The sequence below is a fragment of the Falco biarmicus genome, chromosome W (genome assembly GCF_023638135.1).
Source record: "Falco biarmicus isolate bFalBia1 chromosome W, bFalBia1.pri, whole genome shotgun sequence".
NCBI classification, from domain to species: Eukaryota; Metazoa; Chordata; class Aves; order Falconiformes; family Falconidae; genus Falco; species Falco biarmicus.
The window spans coordinates 4,986,217-5,008,407 of NC_079310.1; the positions used below are offsets into that span (position 1 = coordinate 4,986,217).

The window sequence follows — 22,191 nt, forward strand, 5'->3', positions numbered from 1 at the left end:
AGCAAAAATATGATGCACTTTAAAAACCTGCCCCACAGAACCACAAGATTTTGATGTGTAAAGATTTTAAAGCCGGCCAAAACATTTAGGAAGAAAAAAACCAGAGAACAGCCTATTTAAGAAAATCTTTTAATTTTTATTACTTTCTAGTAGTCATTTTCCCATGTTATGTTTAAATTCTAAACCAGCTATACAATTTACCCTATAGATTTCTTCCCTGTAGAAAAAAAAAAAAAAGTCAAACAAAAATCTTGGAAAAGAAAAGCTCAAGAAGGTACCATCATTCTAAACAGGTTGTATCATTATTTCTTAAAATGAAAAGCTCAGGGTTGGAGCAACCGAGGTTGGGAATTGACACTTGGCATTTCCTTTCTCATTTTATTCTTTCTGCAGAAGACATGCCCCCTTGTGGAGAGAGGTTCTGGCCCATAAACCACTGGTCTCCCTTGACATCAGGTAGAAGAAAGAGTTGTCACAAACCAGCTTTTTGCTTCTGAATTTCTCACTTTTCAGTCCCTCCTTAGATGTGTGATGCTTAGCATACCTCGCATAGATCTCTTCTGTGGGTTGTGGGAAGGATGAAGAAAAGCTGCAAGCCATATGACTCCTGACGAGATGACACTAGATGGTTAACACAGTAAGAATAGTGTGAACCAGTTCCTTCAGCTGTGCCAAATACATTAGGCTTAGCACCTTCATGAAACAGAGGAAAGCTGCCCTAAAGAAAGCACCGCTCTTGACAAGGATAAGAGGACACAATTCCTTGGACCTAAACGAGCATCTTACAAACCATAAGCATCATCACTGTAGGGTTCTCTGCACTGAACTCCTTATTAAATTTGTCTAAGCTATGGTAACACCTAAACAGTTCTGAAAGTATTTTCAAGCTCTTAAAAGCTTTTTCTCCTTTTTTGTAGTGTCGATTTGGCCATTACAACCACAATGCCATAATCTATGTGTTATCCTTGTCCATATCTTGACTGAATTTTGTTATTTATTAAAACTGGTGACTTCAAAACGCCAAAAATTTTAAGTGATGTGGATCATAAACATCCACTTACTGTTATTACCATGACAACAGATCTTCAAGTAACGTAACTACTCCACTGGAGTTATGAAAACTGAGACTATCAAATTGTATTCAGTGTGAACACAGGGTGAGGAATACCAAACAATATGATACCTTGTGACTATTAAACACAGGGTGATAGTCTTCTTCCCTTCAATACTGAAAGCAGATTAATTTTCACACACGAGATATAAGCTAACAAACAGTCTCTCCAAAACAGGTAACAGGCTGTTACAAACAAATGATCTTTCATTAGAAGTACAGGATAAAACACAAGCACATTAAAGCACAGAGTTTGGTAGAGTGATAAGAGGGTATTCCACTCTGCTACATGAAGAGAGGACAGAGAAAGGGCACCTGAAGTACAACATAATGAGACAGGAAGGAAGATGGCAAGGAAAGAGAAGAGAGGAAGTCTGCGCTAACAATGCTTCTATCTGAGATATTAGCATAAGACATAACAAAACAAACACTGTGATTTCTAGATTCACATGACATACATTTTTCTCTTCTGCAGCAGGTTCTTTCTGTCTCAAAGTACAAGAACTCCAAGATTCTCTCTTAGGAAACTGCTCCTTGCTTCAGGGAGAAGGGGTTACTCTACCCTGGGTTTGTTCCTTATACTTCAGTACACACCAAAGTCACTTTTCTTATCACTATGGATACATCTGTCTGCTTTGTTGCTCTAGACATAAGCAAATTGAAATTGGAGTATGCAGTAATCTGTCTTCTGGGTGCTGACCCCCATGGCAGACTACAGAGATAGTCTCTCCACTTTCACTTGTGTGGAATCTTCATCTGACTTCTCTTGAAATTAAAAATGACAGAACACGCCAAATAAAACCTGAAACATGAGCTAGCCAGCTTGAGACAATTAGCAAACTTCTTAGTGATTCCTACTTCCATTCAGTTCCATGTAAGAGGGTTCAGCACTTGAAATACCCGAGAACTGTAAAGCATTGCGATGTTCATCACTGTTGCAGTTGACTAACAAAATTAAAATTTTAAAGTCATTTGTTGGAAGGGTTCTGCTCCCTTGTTCAACTGTTACATAGTAAATTGTACACAAATGACATTAGCTTTGCGTCAGAAATAAATTTGGGTAGAATCTCAAGCCCTCCACTGAATCATCTCTGCAAAGATGGCCCATCTTTTCAGCAAGAAGCAGCCTAGAGAAAGCAAAAGAAGACGTGCTGTATTACTTGAGGACAACATGGTAACAGAGGTACTAAACACAACAATTATTACTTACCTTTCTTTGGCTAAGAGAACAGACATCCCCCACCAGCTTAGCAAACTCGTCAGCTGTGAGGGAACCCTTTTCAGACACCTATCAAAAAACAAATACACAAATAAACAAACTACAGCATTAAAAGAAAAATGACATTCTCTTAGCTAGTGAATCAGGGTTAGCCTTGTGAAGTGATAAATTGGTAGCAAATCCCTTGTGAAAACAACTAGTTTGTTTGCATTTTTAAAAAGTACAAATAATTATGGGTATTTGCCCTTAAAAATACCTCTTCTCTGTCCTGGGAAAACTGCCAAATATAAAAAAGGAATGTAGAAAAGACTCAAATTGCAAAAAAAATAATCACATGGTACCCTCTCCTTTGGATTTTTTTTAAAAGATGCCTTGGGACAAAGAGAACAGAAAAATCAGAATAGCTCAGGTACAGTATACTGTCACAATCAGTATTTACACAGCTCAGCTATACTAAGTGATTCGGCAAACTTCAAGTGATTCAAGTGAAGCCTAAATGAGGAAATAAAAGACCTGTTAAGGGCAGGTCATCGATTTAGAGATTTAAGTTGTCTCAGATGGAAGTAGAGAATTTGAGTTTAATGAGATTTAAAATATCCCCACTGTCTATAGAAAAATCCCCACACCTTAGTACTCTACCCTATATTATGGCATACTAGAGGGATCAGTAAAAGCCACCATCACATTCAGCTGACACAAAAGATAGGTTCAGTCTTGGGACTCAAAACTTTGGCCCCATTGTCTCACCCACGCTAGTTAATACATGCTAAAATGAAACCTCACAGGCTGGACATGCGGATGCTTAAAATATTAGATATGCAGTCTAGACTTATTATTGCCTTGAATTTCCCAGATAAACATGTTTTATTGCCCTAAAAATTATTAATTCTTCCATTTCTCCATTGCTTCAGATTCAAGCAAACTTGTAAATCCAGACATGGTTCCCATTTCCTGCTTCCCACGTAACTGGGTAGGGAGGGGTCTATTCTGCATCATTCTCAGCTGTAGTATTTTTATGGAAACTCAGATTAAGCTAGTCCTAACTTGAGATTCTATAAAGCTAAGTGATCAAATCTGAGTAATGGAAGTCAGCTATAGAATCTAATATGCATATGGGTGATTAATTATCTTTCCTTCCCAAACCACTACTCTCATCAGGGGTGACTTTGGGATGCTTTGACTTCCATCTCATTTCCTGTCTTCACCAGCCTTTCAAAACATCTCTCTCCTGTTTGAAAGACTGGTGACTTCCTTTCACCACTTCTCAGAGGTTTCATGTTACCGTACATTACACATTAAGTACAGGGTGCTTTTGGCCACAATTCTGATCTCATCTTCCCTCTCCCGTACAGGTTAGCCTTCATCATTCAAAGCCTTTCCTTTACGTATTTCTATGGAGTCAGTGTCTCATATTATGAAAATAATAATAATAAAAAAAAAAGGCGTTTCAATAATAAATCCACCATCTGTTGCTTTTTGCAGTTGACCTCATTTGTTATCAAGAAAATGTTTTTCCTTTCCTTTCAAAGAGATAAGCCCTTTACTGAAGGCAACAAATTAATTAGAAACCAAAAATAATCAGAAAAAAACCCCTAAAACAAACTAGGTATTTTTCTGTAAATATGAGAAAATAAACTGAAAGGATTAACATATATTGAAAAATTTAAGCATTTTAGTTTTGATGATTTAGGATGGAATCTTTTAGATGGCTACATACATTTCTCTTATCTAAAAATCTTTTTGATGAGAGAAAGCTATACGGTAACAATCACGCAAAACGCACTGAAGAGCCTACCTCATTTATCAAGGGAGAAGGTGCCTGTGATAGCTCTACTTCTTCCTGACTGCCCAAGTCACAGTCCTCTTTGATGTTTAACTTTGGGTACACTGAATCAGCCTTTATTCAACTTTATGAACAACAAAAAAATCACATCCCGCTGAAAGAGACACAGGAATATGCATCAAGCAATAGGATAGCAGGACTTTAAAGACCCAGAGGTAGTAAGACCATGAAGGTTTACCACACTGAGCAATTTATACTATTTTTTTCCCTGATGAAGCTAGCCTATGTGCACTAGTCTCCAACTGAATGCTCTTTACAGTGGCAAACTCAGTAGATGTTACACATACAATGTGCTATTTTATGAAATAAACCCAAACTAAACAACTGCCTATATCAATATTTCAGAGCTACTTTCACCGCCTTCAAGCACGTTGTGTACAGTGTCTGAAGTCCACTTCTGTTAAATTAAGTGCTTAATACATGCCATGAATTTCATTCTGCAGAGCAAAAGATTTGGAGGAAGGTTGAAGGTTAATGAAGTTTGAAAAGAGAGGAAGTGATTTATTCCTTAAGGAGAATGCAATGACTAAGATGTGCCTGCGTAGCACTTTGAAGATGAAAAGTGCTATTTAAGTATTACTGTTAGAAGACTGGAAGTGGAGTATTTTGTATTTCAAAACCTCAAAAGGAAATCCTGTACCTCAAGTTTTTATACCTAATGTGTTTAAATTCCCCTAGCATGGTCAGAACACTGAAGGAAATGAAGTACACTTACTGTCTCCAAAGCAGAAGCTACCATTTCCTCTTCATTATGAGACTGGAGTTCAATCACCATCACACCACTGTCAAATATCCGAAGCCTACAATCAAAAGAGAGTCTAAGTAACTGAAAACTCTGTACACGTCACCTATGGTCACATTTCTGATGCATTCACACCTAAAACCACATTACAAAAGGAAAAAAAAACAAACCCCAAACAAAAGCTCTGTAAAATGAATATTAAAAGCATCTTCAAAATCTGAAGACTGAAAAGAATGGGGCATATGTCTGAGTTTAGTTAAACTTTTCCCAGTATGAAAAAAAACCAACCTGTATTGGAAGTGAAAACAATGCTGTCTTCCTAGCAAAGTGAACCATTGTTAAAAATTCATATTTTAATGTAGAGTGGATATTGGTGCTTACAGCAGCATCCTTTAAGCAAAGGATGACTTTGCTTAAAAAGCGAGAAAATCTACTGCAGGTAAAAATATTAAGTCTTCCAAACACCATGGTCTGACTTGCGAGTGCCAGGTTTAATAAATACATCTGTAAAACTCTTACCTTATTGGTAATTTCAGTGACTCCAGCATCTTACAAGCATTTACTAAATCTTCCGGTGACAGCAACTACTAAAATAGTAAAATAGATTTATTTCACAGCTTGCATTTTAAGTATACAACATAACACCAAAACAAACAGTTTTAATAACTACAGCTATAAAACACACCAGGCTATACAATATTGTTAATTTCTTTCTATTTTGCAGCCTACTTTCATTGGCTTCTATGCTCCTTTCTGTTTCCTTACTATGTGTTCTGTAATAACCCTTCTTGCCCTGTTTACAGAAAAAATTGATGTAATTTGTTTAAAAAAACCCAAATTCACCATTCTTTAGTATTCTCTGTCCTTTCAGTTTTCTTTCCAGATAAGGATGAATTTTCCCTTTTATATGGTATTACAAAAAGAAGCATACATTAAAACAACTTGTAGAGCATACATAAACATTGCATGGAAGAAGGAGAAAGAATATAGGTAAGCCCCACATTTTAATAAAGGGCTGATCAGTTCATGCTGTTAAGACAAGTAGAGTGAGCAATTGGGAGGGAACTTTTTACACTTTTTCTTTAATTACCTTATCACTGAAGTACACTTTATAAAATATTTAATTAAACCAATTTCTCACCTCTAATCCTCATACACGATTTACCAGACAGTATACTTCTGTAAGTGACATGATCCCTCCTCGCTCCTGTGTTAAGCACAAGACTGGTAAGAGAAATAGCATTTATCTAGTAAACACGGTATCTTTACTTGCATTTGAGTGATTAAACAGGTAAAACAGAGGAGCTAAATGATGGGCCTTAATGAAAGAAACTACCCAGGCAATACCATATATTTCTAGCACGAGAGGCAAGTTGTAACATCTTTCACCAATCATTTTAAAATGCAAACCACTGATACTACATCCAAAGACTGAATTACTTTGATTTTAAAGCAGAGAATAAGTCACAGGAACAAGAAATTTCAATATATTAAATCTACCACATCAACTTGTTTTAGTAGACACATAGCCCTTATAAGTTGCAACATGAAATCTTTTTGGTGAGAATCTTGAATTCTCTAACAGCTTCAGACACACTAGAATATATTACCAAGGAGGGATAGTCTGTGTAATAACTCTGTGTTGTATTTGCAAAATGCATAATTTTAAGGCAGTTTAAAGACTACTTATATTTTTAAAGTCATGTGTTGTTTCACTCTTTCTTTAAAAAAATAATATTCTGCAGCAAGGGATGAATACAGGGCTGTTCAAATGGAAGGAAGACTGCTCGTATGATTTTCTAAGTATCGCTGATATTTTGCGGATTAGAAGTTGAGATGCTATTACTCCAAAGAAAAATTCTTACTTCTTTTAAACTTTCTTAATTCAGGAAGAATATATATATATATATATATATATATTTTCTTTCCATAAACACTGAATGTGAAGCTATGCTGCCAAATCTGAGACTTTAAAAACAGGCACAGTGCTACAGCCAAACACATTTACGTCAAAATTCAGCAACGCATGGAAAATCTTGGTGCAAAATTAGGTGCTTTACCTCTAATGGTGTCTGGAGTATTCCAGCTAGTTGCTTCGCCAGCTGCATGTGGTAATGTGTACCAGATCCATGTGTTTCCCTGGTAACTGGATTAGCTATACCCATACTCAGCAGACAGGACTTGAACCTAATAGTCTAAACAAATAAATTTAGAAGTACATCAGCTAGTGAATGATTCTGGTTTTGAAAAAACTTTTATTTTATTACTATGCGACAGTTTTGGTGAATAAATCCATTCAGTTTACTACCGATAAAAGTCAATTACTATCAAAGAGAAGGCAAGACTTAATACAATTCAATTTTGACTAGCAGAGGTCAAAAATACAAAAATTCACACGAAGGCAGTAAAATCTGCTTTTAAGAAAGGGTCAAAAGAAAAGCTAATGCTAAACAAGTAAGTCACTTTTACTTTATGTAGGCACTAAAACACAAAAACACCCAACCATGAAGTGTTCCTTATTAAATTACATGTATTAAATGGATAGCTTTTTGCTTTGCATAGGAACATTTCTGTTGACTTTAAAAACAAAATTCATTTACCTCATCCTCAGTGATGTCACCTTGTTTTTCTTTAATCTTATTGGCTATTGACTTGGATAACTCCACCATTTCCTTAGCCTATCAAGAAAGACACACAGATAAGTCAACTTTCAGCTCCACAGAGAAAAGCATGCTTAAAACTGAGAATACAAGTGTAAGTCAACTTGGATAAGTGACACATGCCATACCTTCTCCATTAGTTTGCTAAGATCCTCAAAAGCCTGAAACAAAAAGACACCGCAGATCGGTACAATTACAGCATCAAGCTTCATGGGTACAGTGAGCTGCCTTTGTCCACCTACCCAAGCTTTTCTAAGAGCTGCTATCCCTTTAGATCAGTATGTTACAATGTCACACATTATATATAATTGGTTGATATATCTGTTTTATACCAGGTCTTAAAAATCAAAATTACGCAATCCATAAACAAGAATGAAGAAAAGAATCAATCAATCGCACACTTTACTAGTATGTGAACACTAGTTCAATATGAAGTCCATACAATAGGAAGGAACAACAAGACACCAAGGCCCACAAAAGATTAAACTGTCCTAGTTTATTATGCTCTCCTAAAAGCTGGGGAAAGGTTTCTTGGTGGTGATGGTAGTTTTTTTCCAACAGTTAACCCTCACTCAAGGAGATCTATTGTATCTGGCCAGCAGCAAGACTACTTTAAACCTACAGAAGTACTCCTCCTGACAAGACAATTTTACTTTAATCAGTAGATGTTATGAAGTTCTAAGCAACAGCCATTTCAAATAAGCAAGGAAGAAAGTATGTTTTTCACATGTATGTTTAACTGACAAGACAAAACCTCTGAAAATGTGTGGCAATTTCTCTTCATTTAAGTATTGCATACATAGGACCAGTGGTGCTAGCATAATAAACAAAAACCAGTTAAGAAAACGAATGAAATAAGATCCACAAGATAAGTGATCAGATTTCAATAAGTTAAGATAAAAACTAGACAGAAAGCATCCTCTGAAAACTCTAGTTGTTGGACCTAAAACCCAAAATAAATACTAGATAAAGGGAAAAAATTATTTTTACAAAACATTTATTTTCTTGTCTAAGAAACTGTTAATTTTGTTTCAAAAAAACCCAAAGAAGTAATATACTGGGCATCCACCACAGGACCATAATTATATCAAGCCTATTAAGCTCAGTAAACTGCTAAAGTCTCAAATACAACAACTCTACAACAACTTACAAAGGGCATTTTTAGGCTTAAATAAAACATACTTCAAAAAATGCTGAGCATATACTGAAATGCAAAAGTTTTAGTAACGATAACCAACTAGCATTAAAAAAAATCATGTACAAAAAAAGTTAGCAACCATATTAACACAACTATATTAAAAAGCAACTACCATTTCTCCCACCCTCAGCAACACATATTCAGCCTTCTCGCCCACATCTCTCAAATACATGACAACATGCCCAGGTGGTCAACCTTTTCAAACAACCTTTTTTGAACAACTGGTGTGAGAAAAATTCCTGAAACTTTGCAGCTAAAGCTTGTCTGACAGCAGCACCCAACCCCTCCAGCCACAAATAAAGAAGGTTGTTCAGTTAAGAGTATGTCAAATGACCCTCTAGATATGTCTCGCCTAGGCTTCTAGCCATTGCTTCTGTCTGCTTCCTAGCTTGTCCTGCCTAATCCCCCACTAGAAAGACACCTTAAAAGAATTTGCATAGGAAGACCTAACTGTTCCCACCTACACTTAGGTGCCTTACTTAGAAGCTTATTGGTCTGAGATTCAATGTGCAGAGACAGAGATGCCTCCAGGAAGGGACAGGGTTTGCTTTTCATCAGAACCCTTCCTAATGGTGCCAGTGTTTGTCCACTGACTGGAGAAGTCTAGCTTCTTAACACTTGGTACCTAGGTTAGGTATCCAAAATTAAGTGGGACAAAGCTAGGTCCAAGGTGAGAAAAGATAATATACTAGTGTATAACAATAATCTACCGCTATCAGAACAAAAGCTTCTCTTTGGAATATTTCTTCTTACTTCTTATTCTGCCAAATTCAATAATTTAAAATAGATTTCCTAATCTATAGTGTAAATCAAAGACCTCCTACTGTATTTGTATGATATCAACAAAAAGTTTTCTAACAAGGCTTTTCCCAGCTTATTTCTAATCTCTATAGCCTGCATGAAAACATCATTCATCAAAAGAACCCTTGATTTAGCTAAATAAACAGCATGCTGTGTCTAACTCCTCTGCCTGACTCACCAAGGGCAGGCCTGGAAACAAAGGGGAATGTGCACACACCTAACAGGAACTTCCTCAGATAAACAAAAGGCTAAAGAACTGGATTCTTATCAGCAGTGAACAGCAGATGCAGGAAGCCTTTTCCTGGAAGCCAGGGCACCATTTTTTAAATTAAGTCATTTATAACATTTACAGCTAGAGGAAGGCAGGATTTTACAAGCCATGGGTTTCCTTTGTTCATACAACACGTATAAACAGATTCATTTTACTCTCTGACAAAGCTGCTGAAGGAAAAAATAACCAGACAATACCTTTTGAACTATATACACAAGCATGTAACCACAATACCTTTTGAACTACACACAGAACTTCATTCATTACATTCCTTATAAATAGAAAGGAAAAATTTTAATGCTACCAGTATCTGAAACAGTAGGCAGCCTGCAAAGGTACTATAATTTTCTTAGGTACTAGAGCAGTGAATGTCTTTTTTTATTGTGCCACACTGAATTCCACAGAGCTTTGTCACAAAAATGAAATCTGTTGCATGTAGTTTATAAGTACTTCTGTATTAATCTCTACTACCAAGACAGAACCAAACTATTTTTGAGGCTACTGTTCCCAGGTATATATGAAGAAATTAATTGCCTCTGTTGTCCATCAGTATTGAGATCTGAAATTCAACTATTGTGCTGTTTCTGGGGAAAAGGATGGTCTCCATCTAGCCCAGGTATTTTGCAAAGATACTTGTAAAATCTTGCTGATGCTTGGACTGCAGAACATTCTACTGTAATTATAAGCCTAAATCTTAACATTTAAAAACTGAGTAAGATTAAAATCTAACTTTACCAGTTACATGCAGACACTTAGATCAGCATATTATCCTTAATATATATTACATTTTCAACTGAAATTAAAATTAGCTGTAAAAAAATGAAGGACCTCCCCCCACGCCCAAAATTGTAATAGTCTACTTCTACAGATGCCTTTGTGTTCTGCTTCCCCTGATCAGAAGTCACTGAACTCTAATTTCTAATTCTACTAAAGTTAATTTCATAAATACACACCGTTAGTTTCAAAGAACAGTCTTCTTGAAAGGAACTGTTTAAATTAAGTACCTTTACATATATTGAAAAGCCAGTTAAACACAGTAAATAACCGTAAATTATACACTCGTAAATGAATTCAGACTTCACAACAAAAACAATAAATAGTCTCAGCTGCCCCTAAAAGAACGTGTGAATGAATGTAAATGGCTCAGGTGGTTGACCTTGAAACATCAGTAGTATTTACCTCGGAAATGTTTTTGTCAGTCTCTTTTCTTTTTTCCTCTAATTTCCTTTCGATCCCTACAATTCCTACAGCCCTTATTCTTCCTGCCTGCAAAAGAAAATAATGAAAGGAATCAAAATAGGAAATGCTAAATTTTCTCATCCGCCTCACTGTGAAAAACTTTACATTAGATGACAGGAAACATTCCCCCAAAGAGCTGGAATCACACATACAATATTTCATGTATTTCTTGAAAGTATTTTTTAAACCAGTGTAATAAAATAAAAAGTAAGCATGAAGCACGTATGAATTTGCTGTAGTAGACAGATAAGATTACTATATTGAAGCTATTAATTATGAAGATGCTTAATAGCCTGATCCAGACTGTGCATGCCAGCTCATCTCAATTAGAGCCTCTGAGTCCATGTGAACATCTATACTAGAGCTGTGCAAATGCGTGAGTGTATCTGAACAGGATTACCTCAAGAAATCTACCCTGAAGAAACATAGCCACAGAAACACAATGCGAAGTGCAGTCTAATTTACCTTGCTGAGAAGTATCAGAAGGGAGGTGATGGTGAACCTTTCATTTGATACCAAATGTGTTTTCAAAAGACTGGTACCTAAGCGGCAGTGGTGCCAGCCCTCAAATCTCTGACTGCAAAGCTTAGCACTGGTGTTAACAATTTGCTATGACTCAGAATTAAGAACAGGAGGTAAGGCATTTTCATTGATTCTTGATGCAGGGTACAGGCTTTGCCATTAATCCAAATGCAGCAATGTTTATAGGTACTACATTTACAAAGGAAGACATGTGATCTGACACGGAACAATCTTTAAATCATCCTATTTCATTCATATAGTACTATATGTTCAATATATTCATATATTCAACACATTCATATGCAGAAACAATATCTACATATTTATCACAGAATGGTCTGGGTTGGAACAGACCTCTGGAGATCATCTAGTCCAACTCCTTGCTAAAGCAGGTTCACTAGTGCAAGTTGCACAGAATCACATCCAGGTGGGCTTTGAATGTCTCCAGAGATGGAGACTCCACAACCACTCTTGGGCAACCTCTTCCAGTGCTCTGTCACCCTCAAAGTATTTTTTTCCTCATATTCAGATGGAACTTCTTATGTTGCAGTTTGTGCCTGTTGCCCCCTTGTCCTGTTGCTGGGCACCACTAAAAAGAGCCTGGCCCCATCCTCCTGACACCTGCCCTTAAGATGTTTGTAGACATTGATAAGGTCCCCTCTCAGTCTTCTCTAGGCTAAACAGGTCCAGCTTTCTCAGACTTTCCTCATCAGAGAGATGCTCCATCCCCCGAATCACCTTTGTAGCCCTTTGCTGGACCCTCTCCAGTATTTCCCTGTCTTGCTTGAACTGGGGAGCCCAGCACTGGACACAGCACTCCAGATGCGGCCTCACCAGGGCAGAAGCAGAGGGGCAGGAGAACCTCCCTCCACCTGCTGGCCACGCTTCTCCTAATGCACCCCAGGGTCCCACTGGCCTTCCTGACCACCAGGGCACGCTGCTGGCTCACAGGCAACTCGCTGTCCACGAGCACTCCCAGGTCCTTCTCCGCAGAGCTGCCTTCCAGCAGGTCAGCCTCAGCCTGTACTGGTGCACGGGGTTGTTCCTCCCCAGGTGCAGGACCTTACACTTGCCTTTGTTGAACTTCATGAGGTTCCTCTCTGCCCAGCTCTTCAGCCTGTCCAGGTCTTGCTGAATGGCAGCACAGACTTCTGGTGCATCAGCCACTCCATCCAGTTTTGTATCATCAGCAACTTGCTGATGGTACACTCTGTCCCTTCATCCAGGTCATTGGTGGATAAGTCAAACAGGACTGGACCCAGCACTGACCCCTGGGGAGCACCGCTGGCTACAGGCCTCCTGCTGGACTCTGCACCGACGATCACAACCCCGAGCTCTGCATTCAGCCAGACCTCAGCCCACCTCACTGTCCGCTCACCTAACCCACACTGCCTGAGCTTAACTATAAGGATGTTATGGGAGACAGTGTTATCAGTTTATAACCCAGAAGTATGCAGACAGATAAAGAAGGTAATCTAACATATGACAAAGAGATTCTCCATAACAGCTGTCCATTTAGCATACACATTTAAATCAAACATATAAAGGTTCCAAAGAGTTATATAAATTACATGTTATATATTTGACTTCCAGCCACAAAAGTAAAACAGGAAAGAAAGCACAATTCAGACCAAAAATCTTTCAGCTTCATTAGATCTCTCATGCTGAATTAATATTTGCATAATTGTGTATGTGCGCATGTGTGTGTGTCTGACTATATAAAAAAAACGGAGCTAATTATCAACTATTCCAGTCTAAACACACTCAAGAAAGAGAGGCCATAGTGTTCTGTATCAGGTGAAAACTGTAAAGGAGAAACTAATTTATGCCAGTGAAGAAATAGGCAAAGTAAAGCTGAATTCCCACATGTGCCCATGGTGTTGGTTAGAGAGGCATGCCAGATGCAGTAGATTGGAACAGCAAGAAATGGAAACAAGAGATTATTACATACAGATTCCGCTCAGAAGCTCTGCACGTACCTGTGGATCCTTGTTAACCTGAATGGTCTGACCAGTGGGCATGTTCTCCCATCTCTCCTATGTGTGATTTCTTCTGATAGCCATCTATAGAACTGCAAACATTAAAGAGTGACAAGAGAGGTTTCATAAACCGTGCAGAGTACCTCTGGGTATTTTTAGCATCTTGGTGGTAGACGAAAGAAGCTTCAATGTAAGGACAAAGCACAGGAACACCTACACATCCACAGTACAACATTACCTGAATTTCTTAATGTCCAATTTTCAAAAATATATACATTAGAGAAGGAGCCATGTAGTTACTAATTAAACCTGCATGATTACTTTTATTGTAAAATATTTTTTTCAGATATTCAAAAGGTTCCAAAACATGCTAAAGTTAAAAATGTCAAGGTTTGCTTTTAAAGGAGGGAAAGTTGAACAATCCAATTACTATTGAACTGTTAATTGAACAATATAAAGATGACCACACAGATCAATTACACTTATTTGTTTATTGCTAATACCAGAAGCTTGCATTAGTTAATTAGTTAACAGTAGTTAACACTAAGTGTATCCCACTGACCAAAATCCAGAAAGAAAACCTATTCCATTGTTAGAGCGCAGAGTTTGCAGGAAGGCATTCTGAAGTCATAAAGAAAAAAATCTGGAGTGTAATTGATATGCTAGGTAAACAGTAAATATAGTAAGTTTGATTTTCAGACACTAACGTTAACATTAAAATAAATAATGTTATAATTAGGCAAAACAGCTATACAATTATAACTAGGCATAAATCTACACTCGTTCTAAGCTGGAAACAGCTCACAAAGAAATGAAAGTGAGTCTGATCAAGCAATGCATTTATAAGCCAGTTATAAATAAGTCAAGTTGAAAACCAGATTTTCTGCAGTGAACAGATACAGCTTTTTTCATTGTTCAAAGTTAAAGTTCTCAGTTTCTTCAAATGAGAATCTTATACTGTGAAATTTCTTTACAGAGTGCAATTTCTTTGGTTTTTAGGATAAGCCTTCTTTTAAAAATATATTATGGTTTTTTAGAATGTTCAAAGCCTTTGAGATTTGGTGTAGGTAAAAAAAAAAAAAAGATTTACAAAAAATAAAATGAAACAAAGCTCCAAGGCGTCAAAAAGTCAGCAATAAAACTAAAAGAGATGATTAGGAAGGAGTAAGTTGCTTGATTCAGGTTCAGTAGAAGGCTAGCTACAAAGAAACATATTTTACTCTGTTAAGCATTTAACAGATTTCAGACATATGATTTCAGAAAACCCTATGTTCAATTTAAAATACTAAAAAAGGAAGTATAAGATTATATTAAAACTACTAAAATAAGGACAAAGCTTAATAATGCCTCTTGGATTTTTGAAACTCCATTTGTATTATTTAACCAAAGTACAGAACCCTGAAGGCTCACAGTGTTTGTCTTCAAAAAGGATGTATTGAAAAAGCTCCACCTCAAAAGTAACATGGAAAGATCATGGAAAATTATCACTAATGCAGCAAGAGGGGAAAAGCATGTCCAAAGATCTGATGTACTGGGCTTGCATGGTACAAAACTCACCTCAATCTGCCCATGTTCTTTGAAAGAAAGTTTGATGTAGGAATATTTGCTGCTTTGGAATGGACCAGGCTCTTTGTTTGAAGAAGCAGGATGAAGATGAACTACTATTTTGGCACTAAGAAAAAGTTATAGAAAAGAGGTAGCTTTCTGTAATAGCTAAAAAAAATTGTTTCTACAAAGTTTATCATCTAATCAAAACCTCTATTAAATTTATCTCACATAAGAGCTTAAATACATCAAATAATGTTTTATGTTTGTATATAAATATTTAAGTATTTTGACTCAGTATTATAGTAGATCTTGCATAAAAAGTACTAGAAACGCTAAAACACCAACATCTCACAAATTTAAAATGTACCCACTGCCAATTCTTAAGAAATAAACATAACAAATTTTAACATTTCAAGCAATAATTTCTAAAAAAATCTTTTAGTTAAGATTAATCATCAAATAGTCATTTGATTTGGCTTTTGACTTGCAATAACTACTGCCAAAATACACTATCTTTGTAACAGGAAAACAAAAGGTCTCAGTATTATGTTTCATCTGTCCCACTTGTATATGTCACTTGTGAACACTGTATGTGAATTTGTCCAAAACCAACATTCAAAGTTAGCACACATGGAAATTAAAATCTAAAATGACACCTACCACCAAAGCAAACTCTGAGATAGCATTATTTTAGGAACATAACAAACTGCAATCACATTATAACTGCAAGTCCACCATTATAATTTCACTTTACTGATACTTTTTTCATGGGTCTTTATATAGGTGACTTCTCAAGCATTAGTGACTTACCTGATTTATTCTGGACACCTCAGCACATTACCTTACCCATCTGACTACAGGCTGCAAGCAGATGTCAACTATATATATATATATTTCTCCAGTTAATATTTTTCTCTTCTTATTATGAAACTTTGAATCACAGAATCATAGGCTCATTTAGGTTGGAAAAGACCTTTAAGATCATCAGGTCTTCCAAGTCCACCACTAAACTATGTCCATATGTGCCACATCTACATGTCTTTTAAATAACTCCAGGGATGGTGATTCCACCACGTCCCTGAGCCGCCTGTTCAAATACCTGACAAACCTTTTCAATGAAGAAATTTTTCCTAATATCCAACCTAAACCTCCCCTGGTGCAACTTGAGGCCATTTCCTCTCATCCTTTCACTTCTTACTTGGGAGAAGAGACCGACCTCCACCTGCTTACAACCTCCTCTCAGGCAGTTCTAGAGAGTGATAAGGTCTCCCCTGAGCCTCCTTTTCCCCAGGTTGAACAGCCCCAGTTCCCTCAGCTGCTCCTCACCAGACTTGTGCTCCAGACCCTTCACCAGCTCCAGCACCTCAGTGTCTTTCTTGTAGCGAGGGGCCCAAAACTGAGTAGATGTGGTCTCACTAGTGCCGAGTACAGGGAGACAATCGCTGCCCTTGCCCTGCTGGCCACATGGTTTCTGATACAAGCCAGGATGCCATTGGCCTTCTTGGCCACCTGGACACACTGATGGCTTTATACGCTTATACACTTCTTCATACACAAACCATACTGAATTAGTTATTCAAGTGAGGGAAACACTTGAGTTCCTTCTAATCACTGCTAGCATTTCCATGCTCAAAATCAATCATATTTGGTCATAAAAAATATATATAATAAAGGATTTGGCAGAGTTTCTATCCCTAACCAGTTCTGTGGCACAAAAGACTAAAAGTAGCTTTCAAATTTAGATTCAGCAAAATCACTGTTGTCATTTATGACTAATGAAATTAAAATGGCAAGTTACAATGCATACTTGTTTAGTGATTACAAGATTTAACAAATCATATCAAACGCTGCTTTGTCATGACTCTCTTACACACTTGACCTCAAGTGAGGAAAGCAGGTCCTTGTGGCTGTCAATCTTAGATTACAAATGGAATCTACCATGAATTAATATATAAACTTGGGTACCTCATATAACATGCATGTGCAAACTATCCATCTGAAAAAAGACTATCACCTTACCTTTTTCCTATCCCAGCTGCCTGCTCTTCAGTAAAGACGATCTGAGACAGAGGTATAGCAATGCAGCACTCCTGGAATAATCAATGCAAGCACAAGTGAAATTGAAGCCATATACTGACTATTCATTCTCTAAAACCAAGTGTTCTCTTTCCTTATTTCACAAACAGTATGGATCTCTACAGGTGCTGCCTGAGGCACTCCATATGAAATACAACAGTAACAATCAAAACAATCTATTAAAGAGAAATGTAAGTAGAAAACTAATAGAAAGTTGCAACTGAGCTCTAGTTAATAAAAAAAAAAACCACAAATGTGTCACTAAAATTTCCACACTACTGCAGCGTATCCCTGTAGGTGCACAATACTCATAGATTCTTAACATTTTTGAATTGATGTTACTTTGGGAGCTAAAACAATATCCAAAGGCATCAGTCTTTTAAGTGTTGAACATCTACAAAATTAGAATATCCCTGAGTGGAATATTAATTTCTCCATCTATCCCATACCCACGGACTTAATCCAGAAGTTGATGGCTGCATCTCAACACACATTTATTGGACTGTGCTTTAGACAAAACAAAGTGGAGCAAGAAACAAGACTATAGCCATCTGTGGGAGACTAACCTACCCAAGATAAACTCTTAGTCTATGTATTTGAGACATAAATTGCTCAAGGGAGTGAGTGATTCAACGTATCTAATTAGGTGCTGGTCTTGTTTTGGTGAATATCCTTCGGTGAAGTCTTTTGCACAATAGCTTGGTGATTGACATAGTCACCCAGAATACAGGAAACACAGGTTACATTCCCTCTTGGAACCTCTCTCTTCCATCTGCCATGAGGGTGTGCCTAGCACCAGGTTACAGTGAACACTGTTAGGGGGCCCTCTCAATCCCTACTACCAAAATTGTTCCTCTTTGCATGGAATAATTAAATACTCATTAAATTGGAGATTAGGAAAGTATACATGCAGGAACTCTTGACTGATCAGTAAACCTCTCACTGGGAAAAAGCATGGACTGCATTTCCTGTTCTAAAAACTCTTTATACAAGCTATCTAGATTCTTCTGTGGCTCCAGATTCTACAGCCATTACATACTGTAAAACACCCACATAGCTCTGAACGCTTTAAAGACAGGCAAAATGATACTTCTGTTAAAAAATGTTTTTGAAAATTACAAGAGTCCAACTATATATAATATGTACACTTCCAAGATGATTAACTGATTTAGTTCACAGCTAGAAAGTTATGGACTTATTGTAAGCACAAGGAGTTAGAATCACTCCTTCCTGGTGAGAGAAGCAAGAGGAAGGGATACAAAAAGACAGATGTGTTAAAAATGCTGTGAGTTTATTTGGATACTTTTTTCCTAACATCTCATGCTCACATTATGCACGATTTTGTGATTTAAAATGTACAAATCTAGCTATCTAACCAACTTAAAAGAATCAATATTTTTTCCTTTGATAATCACTGTATTTTCTAAACTGTTCAACTACAGATGGTACGTAACAACAGCAGCTATAAAATACAGCTGTCTGGTTTTGTAAAAAGGTTTGCTATGTTAACCTAACGATAACTGCCCAATTTATTATTAAAGTTTGCTGACACAATAAAGGGGATTTTCTCTACAAGTTTATTCTAGTAAACTAGCTAAGGTTTCTAAGGCTGATGTTATATCACAGCTGAGCTTAGTCAACAACTCACCATGAAAATAAAAGGGCACTGTGCTCCCCATGTTTCAGTCCTCAGAGCTTGAAAAATAATCAGCTTTATTTACCACACGAACAAAGTTACTTATATTTACATCCCCCCTAATCAGAACTGGCTAATTTTTGCCAATTTCCTAGCCACATGTACCTGTCCCTTCTGTTAATCAAGCCTGGAACTTGTCAGAATCTTTGCCGAGTTCAATTAATTTGCTAAACTAAAACTATTTTTATTATTCTCCAAGGTTCTCCTCTGCTGATTTAGCAAATCAAATGATCTTGGAAGAGTACAAAAAGCCATGTGGCCCAGGAGCACAGGGGGAAGTCAAGGAAAAGAGACATGTGTCATCCTTTTGTTGGGAAGGAGAGAATACGGATGTGGACAGTTGTAAGACTTGCTGAAGTCATAATGCTTAATGTCACTCCAAGCAAGCAAAAAGGCCAAGTCAGATCAGAAGCAATGCCTGTTGCAGTACATGCCCATCTCTCAAAAAGAGATGCTGATGAAGAAAAAAGGATTAACACTGTCAGTTTAGCAGTTAAATTATCTCACACTGCCTGTGCGCATAAAAAGCTAATTTATACAGAATAGTTCATGGTCTGGACAATCAACCCCTGACTTGTTTAACAGTAACCCCACCCTGGGGACCAGCTCTCAAAACATTTTTAAAAATGTGTATTAAAAATAGTTCTGCTGTTCCTGCAAACAATCCCTGAAGAAAAAATACATTGCTTTTCCAAACTAAGAACATCCTTGGTGACCTTACCTTCTTCAGAAGGCTCTTAGTAGCTCCCTGCTTTGGAGCAAGGATGTGGTATTTGGTAGGGAACAGCCTTTCGGTACGAGAGGTGCTTCAGCTATCCTTGCACAAAATTAGTCCAGTGGAATATAATTCACCTTTGAGAAGTTGTCACCTGAACATGCTCTGTCTAAACTTTGGTTTCCAGGGGTAAGTTTCTAAAAGACTGTGTCCAAAACAAGCATTAATCCAAATTGGTTCTGAGGAGGACTTCTTCAGTTGCAGCTGTACATTGGTGCATGCTGTCACACTCTATACCTAGAGCTTCGTATGTGTTTGTAGTCTTTCTCGCTCACTTCTAGCCTGCAGTCTCTGGCTGTGGCTTAATGGTACAAAGCATTCAGCAGCAGTCTCACTACAGTGTAGTTCTGACATTGCCACTTAACCTCTGAGTCAATTCTCCATAGCAGTACAGACAAATGTTCTGGCTTATTGAAGAGATTGTTGAGCACAGGAATAGGCAGTTGGGAGGGTAAGACCAGTACAAAATAACACTGCCACCAAACACATTCTGTTATCAAATCATGGTCTGGAACTATATGGTGGGAGCAGAAGACAGGGGAACTTGGACTTGAAAATAATGAAGAAGAAAAGGCCTTTCTAGACAAGGAGCATGGGTGAGAAGTTCACATTTTGATCTGCCTGACACATTCAACTTCAGTCTCAAACCCAGTGTTTTTTAGTGCATGATACCAGACTCTTTTCTCCTTTGTGTTTGTGCTGTAGAAAAGGAAAATTTATATGATTAATGCCCATCCCTGCTTATCTCTGCATAATTATTTTATTAAAGCAGAAACAGGTAAAAGAACATTTCTGTCCGTTATTTTCTCTCCACTATGAGGCAAAAAATGGACTATATTTGTAAAACAAAACACACAAAGGAAAACACCCATCTCCTCTCCATGTGCAGTCTTTTCATTGCAAGCTACCCGTTATGGAATTTACAATTGAACAACATAAAAGATACAAAAGTGGGACTTACATGATTCTTCTGATCCCTCCGGATTAGTCTGTGCGTGCTAAGCAGTAATACTCCACTATCAAATTTAACCTAGACAGGAAAAATAAAAGAGATCAACAACAAATTTGACCAGTAAGTTGCATAAATACTGATCTTGGACACATTACATGTTACCACAACATAGCAATCAAATTCAACAAGCCAGTATTTTAAGAAAACTTCTCCCACTCCCCCTAAAAACACAATAAATGAAGTTTAGGAAACAATGGAGAAAATTAGTATAAAAGGATTAGATGGATATACACAAAGTTCCTTTTTCAACTGTATAAACTTTCCCCCAGGAAATCCTGAAGGATCCTCCCTCCATATGCTGTGCAAGATACACAAACATTCTTAATATCCTATTTTAAACATGGCTATTGGCTTTGGAACACTATTTGCTGACAAGGAAAGTAAAAGTTATGCAAAAAAAGCAAAGCACCCTGATAAGAATATACTGTGCACAGTCTGAAATCTTCTGGCCTATCACACGGAAGCATTGCTTCTATCCATTTTACTGTTGAAAACTTCTTCACTTATCAGACAGCAATCAGCATGTGGAAAACCTGTGTTAGCAAATTGCTTCCTACTTGCAAAACTTGAGGCACGTTTTTTTCACAGCTTTTTATGAGGGTATGCAACTACTGCGGCATGGAAAAATGAAGAGCTCAAGAGTCAGCCCAGCAGCAAGGCGAAGCGGTAAGTGTGCAGGCTCAGATCCGAGCAGAGGGCAAGGGGGCAGCCTTCACGACCAGAGCCAGAGTATTTTACAACTACCAGAAAGACTCAGGTGTGAGTTGTATGACACGGCCTGTGTGTGACACCCAAGGCGAGAAGCACTGCTTGCGGCACCGAGCGACAGGGGTGCGCTGAGCCTCCGGGACGGGCAGGGACAGCCCAGGCCATGGACATCAGGTTTCACCACAGTGACACCGGCTACACGCGCCCTACGGGCAGCCCAACCTTCCACCATGTGGCACACACCGTCCCAGACTTTCCTCGGTCCCGCAAGGCCCGGATCTCCTCCCCAACAAGCTTCTCACTGGGCCAAACCCTGCCCGACCCCGGGGCGAAGCGTACTCCGCCCCCCTCTGCCGTGACCGATGCTCCGCCTGCAGCCCAGGCCCCTTCACAACCCGCGTCGCCCCACCTCGCCCGGTACCACCCGTCCCCCGCCGTCCCCCTCGGCTGAGGCCCACGGCCGCGCCTCTTCCCCCCCTGCCCTGCACCGGCCCACCGGGCCCCACTGCGCCGCCAGGCCCCGCGCAGGCCGCGCCCGCCACCTTCTCCTCCCCGTCGCAGAGGCGCACGCCGCGCTGCTGGACCACCAGCGTCTCCCCCAGCTCCAGCAACCCGCTGGTCCACACGAACCTGTCCGTGGCGGGCGCGCAGCTCCCTCCCCTCCCTCCCTCCCTAGCTGCCGCCGGCAGACCAGGCCGCGGCCGCCACTCCCAGCCCGCAGCCGCCGGGCGAGCAGACACCATCCCCGCCCACACCGCGCATCACCCTCTAGCGGCGGGCGGAGGAACGGC

General features: G+C 38.6%; 1 protein-coding gene across 1 annotated transcript; it reads right to left on the bottom strand.

The window, feature by feature from the left end:
- Nucleotides 1–112: 112 nt before the first annotated feature.
- LOC130142114 (vacuolar protein-sorting-associated protein 36-like) lies at nucleotides 113–22,143 on the bottom strand. The gene is given in 16 exon segments (XM_056323557.1): nucleotides 113–2,238; nucleotides 2,322–2,350; nucleotides 2,352–2,399; nucleotides 4,889–4,973; nucleotides 5,435–5,499; nucleotides 6,057–6,122; nucleotides 6,976–7,110; nucleotides 7,516–7,593; nucleotides 7,704–7,736; nucleotides 11,025–11,111; nucleotides 13,586–13,639; nucleotides 13,642–13,677; nucleotides 15,143–15,257; nucleotides 17,153–17,223; nucleotides 20,642–20,710; nucleotides 21,943–22,143. Coding segments are annotated over 16 exon segments (1,266 nt in total). The 3' UTR covers nucleotides 113–2,144.
- Nucleotides 22,144–22,191: the final 48 nt, after the last annotated feature.